Source organism: Macaca nemestrina, chromosome 9 (assembly GCF_043159975.1).
Source record: "Macaca nemestrina isolate mMacNem1 chromosome 9, mMacNem.hap1, whole genome shotgun sequence".
NCBI classification, from domain to species: domain Eukaryota; kingdom Metazoa; phylum Chordata; class Mammalia; order Primates; family Cercopithecidae; genus Macaca; species Macaca nemestrina.
The window spans coordinates 32,536,673-32,544,581 of NC_092133.1; the positions used below are offsets into that span (position 1 = coordinate 32,536,673).

General features: G+C 60.1%; 1 protein-coding gene across 1 annotated transcript; it reads left to right on the plus strand.

Annotated features, from left to right (window-relative positions):
• The first annotated feature begins 3,089 nt into the window (after window positions 1-3,089).
• Window positions 3,090-6,357, plus strand: LOC105478374 (ladybird homeobox 1). The gene is made up of 2 exons (XM_011735598.3): window positions 3,090-4,063; window positions 4,766-6,357. The coding sequence occupies exons 1-2, from the start codon at window positions 3,739-3,741 to the stop codon at window positions 5,284-5,286; spliced, it is 846 nt and encodes a 281-aa protein (XP_011733900.1). The 5' UTR covers window positions 3,090-3,738; the 3' UTR covers window positions 5,287-6,357.
• Window positions 6,358-7,909: the final 1,552 nt, after the last annotated feature.

The window sequence follows — 7,909 nt, forward strand, 5'->3', positions numbered from 1 at the left end:
AGTGTCTCCTAGGACTTGGAAAGCCCGTGATGGACCGGAATACCCAGAGGAAGGCTCCTGCCCTCAGGTCTGGCGGGGGAGGGAGGTAGGGGTCAGTACACAAACCCAAAATATACCTCATTGCTCGGCAAGAGGGGTACAACAGGCAAGCAGATTGGGCTCCCAGGAGTCCAGAAGATTCCAGCCCCCCACACAATGGGGTTTTTCGGCAGCAGAGGTAGGGATAGGACCGCGGTATTGGGAAAAGGTTGGTATGGCAGGTGGGCTGGTTTCCAAAGGTGGCCTGGATAAGGGGATCTGGGTGAATCAAAACAACAAAACACAGGGCGGTACCACAGACTTCCCCACATCCCCGCACCTCACACCGCACTCTGCACCCCAGACATATGTGTGCCCAAATGTGTTTAACCAAGAGGCCAACCAATTAGGCCAAAAGAGCCAAGCCATAGGCTTGGACAGCAGGTACAGGTCAGTCAGGGAAGAAGAGGTTTGGCGTCGGTGGCGGAGGTAACTCAGCTGATGATTGTGAAGTGTCCTGTTCCTGTTGACATGGTGTGCTGAAGACTAGAGGTCTCAATACTAGCCAGCAGGATAAGATATTAAGAACATGCCAAGCAGAGGGACCCCTCTGCTCCCCAGTTCACATTCCCCTTCCTGTCAACCTCCCAGTAACCCTGAACTCCTCTGGTCTTGAGGGTCTGGGAGATGGGCAACAGCAGGGGCTGGGCTTGTCCTTAAAGTCCTATCATGTGGGCTAGTACCAGATGCCATGCAGAGACTGAAGAGGACAGGAAGGGTGTGGAAGTATGGGAGGAACTCTTTCTCTCTCTCTTTTTCTCTCGATTGGGATCCAAGGGTCCTGGTTCCTGGATCTAGAGGGGCCTCCCTGCCTCCCTGCTAACCTCACTTGCCTGAAGCTCTGGGTCAGGGGATTGGGGTTATGGCAGGAAAAGGCTGAGGTGGGATCCTGAGGGCAGGAAGTGAGAGGAGTGGACAAGACCCCTCTTGGCCCCAGAGCTTCAAAGCCACCCACGTTCAGCTCATTGACGCCCTCTCCCTCTCGTCCCTCTCCACCAGTCTCTAGGCTCTGACTCCGCTGTTGCTAGGCCCAGCATCACCCGGTGGCTCCCAGGGCAGCACAGAAGCAGTAGAGACAGGTCTGCCCGGGAGTGGGTCTGCAGCTCTGAGGGAACTGTGATTCCCATTCCCACCAATCCTGCCTCTGAGAACTTGTCTTCCCCACTTGCTTACTTCCAACCCGAAAATGCAGGACAAAGATGAGTTAGAGGGTAGGGGTTCTTCCCAACACTCAGAGCACTGGGGCACCAAACAAGAACCCTTTCTACCTACACTGTCCGTTTTACTCCAGAGAGCTGCCAGCCATGATTCCAAACAAACAACTGAAGGCGAGATCATGAAACCTATCTCGGCTGTACAGAGGCCCCCTACACTGAGGCATCCAGAGAAAGAACCTGCTTCCTGCCTCAGAGCCAGCTTAGCTCATGCCCTCTCTGGGGTTAGATATGAGGGGAGAGTGGGCAAGAAATCCTAGTCTTCCCATCCCAACCCTTGGCCTGGGTCACACGTCCTCATTTTGGCCTCTCTGGGCCCTTCTCTGGTCCAAGCGGTGCTGCCCAATGCCCAACTACACTGCCCACCCAGGAGTTTACAAACAAAGCCAGGGCCGGGGCTGTGTGTGTGTGTGTGTGTGGGAGGGGAACAGCTCTTCCTCCCTGGACTCCAACCCCCTCTAGGTCCTCCCTTCCTTTCTCCAAGGGCAGAAATGGAAAATTAGTAAGGCGGCCAGTGGCCCCACTTAAACAGAATGGGGTAGCAAGACAGGAAGGCCTGAGGGCACAGCCCTGCTGGAGTGCCCCAGGGAAATCAAAGATATAGCTGAGTTCAAACACACCTATATACCCACAGGTTCACACACATTTATACAAATATATACATGCAGAACCACACACAAACACACATTCAAAAACACAAACACCTTCAAGTAATAATGCACACAACATGCTCTCCCGATATTCACAGATCCCAGACCCTAAGGTCTTTAGCCCCAGCCTAACTGGAAGCCTGGCCTCCCTGCGAGTTCTTGAGAGCAAAGCCTCAGCCGCGGCCTGGCTCCCGCCGGGCCCCCGCCCCGCATCCGGAACAGCTGGAGTCGGCCTGGCCATGCACTCAAGCCGGGCGCTGGGCTAGGCGGGGCCGGCAGCGGGGCCCCGGCTGGGGCCCGGGAGGAACGCAGCAGGGAGGCACCGAGCCGGCCCCGTTAGCCCGGGCACCTGGCCTGGCTACCCGTCAGACGCCCATCATCAGGCCGACGGTGGCCCCAGCCAGCCTGGGGAGCGGCTGCCGGAGGAAAGTGTGCAAGATTGCCGGAGGAGGTAGGGCGGCCGCTTCGGGATCAGGCCGGGGAGAGGCGTCCAGAGCCGCCAACAATTCCCCCCTCCGCCTCTCAGCATGGAGAAGGCTGAGCTCCCCAACTAGCCCCCTCCCCCAACCCCTGAGGTCCTCCACCCCCTTCCCGCGTCGCCCACCCAAGGCTGCAGAGCCTACTCTGACCTCCTGCGGGCCAGCCCAGGAGGGCTTCAGATTCCCTCTCCCCAAGTGCGTCGCCCAGGCGGTGGGGTGAGGGGCAAGAGGGTCAGGGGTAGAGGCGCTGGGCTCTTGATCTCAGCCCCGCAAAGTCCACGCTGGGTGGCAGTGGGGCCCACCCAGGCTCCTGGTCTTACCTGGCCCGCGCGGCGGCCGCTTCCCTCCTGGGCTGGGGTTCCCGCCACCCTTTCGGGCTCCACATCCCGGGTCGGAGAGACCGAGACCTCCGGGCCGGTGCTGTCATTGCAGCTAGGCCGGCGGGAGGCGGGTGCGCCAGGAGCGCGGCTCGCAGTTTGGGGTGGGGGTGGTGGCTTTTCAGTCGCCCGAGGTTCGGGTGCAATAAAGGAGCCGCTAATGTAATTTACAAACAGCTCGGGCCGAGCGCGGCGCAGCGCCCGGACTGACAGGCGCATTAGGCAGGCTAATTCCAGCCGGCTCCTCCTACCCCCGGCCCGCTAATTAATGAGCTTCCCAACTTAGAGCCGCCTGCATTGGACAGACAGAGAGTGAAAGAGAGGGCGAGGGAGAGGGAGAGAAGGAGAGAGACGGGGGGAGCAGAGAAGAGAGAAGAGAGGGAGGGAGGGAGAGAGAGAACAGGAGGAGAGAACAGAGAGAAAGAAGAGAGGAGAAAGGGAGAAAGGAGAGAGAAAGAGAGAGAAGTGCCGCTGCAGATAATTGATTACACCCCGATCAAGCCTAACTTGTTAGCAATAGTCAATTGCCCCGTCTCTCCGCCTCCCTCGCAGTCCGGGATCGGCGCCCTTGCCTCGGCTCTTCCAACTGCGGCCGCCAGGACCCGGGGCCAGGAGCCACTGCCGAGCCACCTGACACCTTTAAATAGCACCGGGGCTGGCGAAACTGGAGCCCCGCGCAACGCGCCCCGGCTCCGGCCCCGGATTGCTGGAAGCCCCAGCAGCAGCAGCGCCCGCGTCAGCGCCCTCCTCCCGGGGCCCCGCGCTGTTCTGCCCGCCTCAGCCGCCGCGCTAATCGGCCCCGCGCCCGGCCCGCGCCCTGCCCAGTGCGGCCTCCTTCCCACCCGCCGCCGCCTGCCCGCGCCGTCCGGCTTCCGAGTTGCCCGCGGGCTGGGTCACCGCGGCCCGAGCCGCCCCGGCCGGGCCCCCGAAAGAGGCCGAGATGACTTCCAAGGAGGACGGCAAGGCGGCGCCGGGGGAGGAGCGGCGGCGCAGTCCGCTGGACCACCTGCCTCCACCTGCCAACTCCAACAAGCCACTGACGCCGTTCAGCATCGAGGACATCCTCAACAAGCCGTCTGTGCGGAGAAGTTACTCGCTGTGCGGGGCGGCGCACCTGCTGGCTGCCGCGGACAAGCACGCGCCGGGCGGCTTGCCCCTGGCGGGCCGAGCGCTGCTCTCGCAGACCTCGCCGCTGTGCGCGCTGGAGGAGCTCGCCAGCAAGACGTTTAAGGGGCTGGAGGTCAGCGTTCTGCAGGCAGCCGAAGGTAGGCGCAGCTGCTGGGTTTCCCTGCACCCAGCGCCTCGCGCCCTGTGCCCTGCGCGCTTCGTCCCCTCTGTCTCTGCTCGCCTCTGCCCGCTCCGGCCGCCAGGGCCTTCCAGCCTGAGCAGCTGCTTATGGGAGTGAAGATAGGTGGGACGGAACCCAATCCTTATTTCCTAGGGACCTCTGGGTAGGCCAGAGCTGGGGGGTGGCCGGAGAAGGGTGGCGGGAACCCAAGCTCTTTCCGCAGTCTGCTTGCTTTGCTGGTCTCCCTTGCGTTCCCAGTGTCCTGGGCGCTCTTAGCCCGGCTACTCCGCGTGGGGAATCGAGTCTTTTGCTGGGACCTTCTGGGTAGGGTAGAGTTGAACTGATTGGGAAGGGATGGAGAACCAACATTCACACCACAATTAGGGTGTCCCTGTCTGGCTTTCTCCTACTCAGAGACTTTGGGTCTTTCAAACCAACTCTTAGGTAGGGGGCAGAGACCAAAACAATTTTTCCTAGGCACTTCTGGGAGACCAAAGACAGGTGATGGTTTGCCAGAGCCAAAGCTTGCCCTGGTCCTGGAGGCTGAATTAAATCTGAGAAGGGAACATTGGTAAACTGCAGGCCGGACCGGGCCTGGGTGGGGTAGGAGTTATGGGGGCCAGAGCCAGGTTGGGCTTCCTCTCTCGCAACGCGAGCCTACACTGTCCTTTCCTCCCAGGCCGCGACGGGATGACCATCTTTGGGCAGCGGCAGACCCCTAAGAAGCGGCGAAAGTCTCGCACGGCCTTCACCAACCACCAGATCTATGAATTGGAAAAGCGCTTTCTATACCAGAAGTACCTGTCTCCCGCCGATCGCGACCAAATCGCGCAGCAGCTGGGCCTCACCAACGCGCAAGTCATCACCTGGTTCCAGAATCGGCGCGCTAAGCTCAAGCGGGACCTGGAGGAGATGAAGGCCGACGTAGAGTCCGCCAAGAAACTGGGCCCCAGCGGGCAGATGGACATCGTGGCGCTGGCCGAACTCGAGCAGAACTCGGAGGCCACAGCCGGCGGTGGCGGCGGCTGCGGCAGGGCCAAGTCGAGGCCCGGCTCTCCGGTCCTCTCCCCAGGCGCCCCGCAGGCCCCGGGCGCTGGCCCCCTGCAGCTCTCGCCTGCCTCTCCGCTCACGGACCAGCCGGCCAGCAGCCAGGACTGCTCGGAGGACGAGGAAGACGAAGAGATCGACGTGGACGATTGAGCGGCACCCCGGGTCTTCTGCCACCCTGGGCTTCTAGCTCTGGAAAGCCCAACACCTCCCAGACCGGACGCCGAGGGGAGCTGGGACCTCCTCTGCCAACTCCCGCCTCCTCTCCTGTTCCCGGCCCCGGACTCGGCTCCTGGCAGCCGCCTCTTCCCTCTCGAAGCAATAAACCCAGGCTGGCCGGCCGGGCCGGCCGCCGCCAGCGGCCTCCGCCGCCCCGGAAACCCTCGCCGTGCAATTCTGTATGGCTTCTATATAAATATTTAAACCTATATAGCGGGTTCTTCCCACCGCAGCCTGATTTTTCCTTTCTTTTATTATTTTTTTTAACTCGGAGATTTCGATGTTTTCAAAACTCTGGGGCTGCCAGGTTTGCTGAGGGCGAGGCAGAAACCAGGGCTGAGAACACTAACCCTGCGGTCTAGAGGAGGGGCAGCTCCGGCTGTTTTGATTTTTCTCTGCATGTGGCGAATGCACCGGCCCGCTCCTTCCTCGCCTCCCTCGGCCTTATTGCAGCTGACTTCTATTTCCTCCTGCCTTTCTTCCTTGTATGGGAAGGGAAGAGGTGGGCAGCCGGGTCCTGACTTGCAAGTTTCAAAATCGATATTTCCTTCCCACCCTCTGAGAGAAAAGTCTGTTTTCGATGCCATTTCTGCCTCCTAATGCCCACTAATGCTATTTTAAAGATTCCTCCCTCCCTCTCGCATTTCCTCGGACTGAGTGTTGGAGTCCGGCTCTTAGGGACAATGCAGGGGGAAATCCAACCAACCAACCATCGAAAACAGAACCCAAAGCCCTATAATTATTTTGTACTCTTTTTAGAATTTTTTTGCATGTGACAGAGACAGAGAGGAGGCCGACCCAAGCCCTCACCTCACCTCCTCCACAGCTCTGGGTCTCTCTTGCCACCTCGAACACCCCACTCCTACTCGACTTGGCCAGAGGAGGGTGGATGGATGTGCGTGGGCTGCGAGTACCCCTTCCCTGCTCCTCCCTTGCCCTCTCCTCCTCAGACTGTACCCAAGGCCTCTTTCTCCAATAAATAAAGTCTTTGCCATTTTACTAGAACCGGCGGCGACCGTGTCTGAGTGAGTGGGCCCGTTTCGGAGAAGCAGCGGCAGGCTGGGCTTCTTGCCGCTGCTTCTTGCCGGTCTCCTCAGCCTTGGAGATTTGGGGGGAATTTTCAGGACAGGCTTAAGAGTGAAGGGCGAGGGGGAAGCAGCAGGAGGAGGCGCTTCTTGCCCATAAACCTGAGGCAGCTGCTAAATCGGGGGAGAAGCGGATTTCGGGCTTCGCCAGGTCGGGGTAAAAAACGAGCTGTGAAATGCTGGGAGAAAATGCCTGTATATGTGGGGGCACACCACAGTACAACATTAATTTGTGTTGAACAAAGAGTGGGTCTTGCCCTGCAGTTCCTGCATCCCACCCTAGACCCAAGGGCATTCTCCCTGCACTCTCTGAAAAATGGGCTGAGCCCCGGGAGCACTGCAGGTATCACTCAGTCAGATGCCGGGTAGAGCCTTGGGTTCCCAAGTTTTGATTCTAGCCCGGAGGGCCTCATCCTTGGGGACTAAAGGGCCAGAGGCCAAAGGTATCAAGGCCGGGCTGAATTTAAATGTGGGTACCTGGAAATGTAAGCCCAAGCTTCTGGGAGCTAGGATGAATTTCTGACAACTTTAACAAATTCTGCCCCCACCCCCTGGCACTCCCCTTGGGGCAGAGGTATGGATCTTGCAAGGACTCTCTCGGGTCTGCTGCGCCCCAAGGCCGGCTGGGGCGGGGGCTAAGGCCGCTTTCACTTTCCCGGACAGAGCGGGTTTCTCTCCGGGCTTTTGTTGTCGCTGGGCTGGCGAGTGGGCGCTGTCACCGGAGTGGGGTCCCGCCTCCGGGCCGCTGGGCTCTCTTTCTCCGCAAAATTGATGTGAGAAATGCGCATCTGGTCTCGGGCGGCGATGGGGCCCCCAGGCCCGAGCCAGGAGCGTGCGTGTCCAGGAGGAAACGAAGAGGCAGAGAGAAACTGGAAAAAAAAAATAGGAGCGCAGAAAGATACTCCAAAAGCAAAGAAAGAAAGCGGAGAGCCACAGAGACAGGGAGGAGAAAAAGAGGAAAAGAGAGAGAAACAGAGAAACGGAGAAAGGGAGACAGAGACAGAGGGAGAAAAAAAGAATGGGAAGATAGGAGGAGAGAGAAGGAGCAGAGAAGGAAGGAGACGGCAGGGCAGCGGGGCGGGCGTGCGGCCGGTTCCTCCTGGGCGACAAAAATTGCCCTCTCTTAGGATGGATGGGTCTGTAATTCGGAGCGCGGACCATGAAGGCCGGGACGAATGGGCCCGGGCGGCCGCTGACAGGCGACAATAGCCGGGCCCAGCCCCCCGCGGCTCCCGGTGCGGGCACGGCCGCGGCCCTCCGCAGCCCAGAGCGCGCCGGCGCTGGCGACCATATGGTTTTTGAATTTTCTTCACAATTTGTAGACAATTTGATGGATTAGGTCCCCGCGCGCGCCTCCCCGGCACAAAGGCGGCGCAGGGACCGCGGCGGGGCGGTCACCCGGGCATCTGCGCCCGCCGTGCGCACCCCCCCATCCGGCCCCCGCCCGGAGCCCGAAGCCCCAGGCCGCCCGC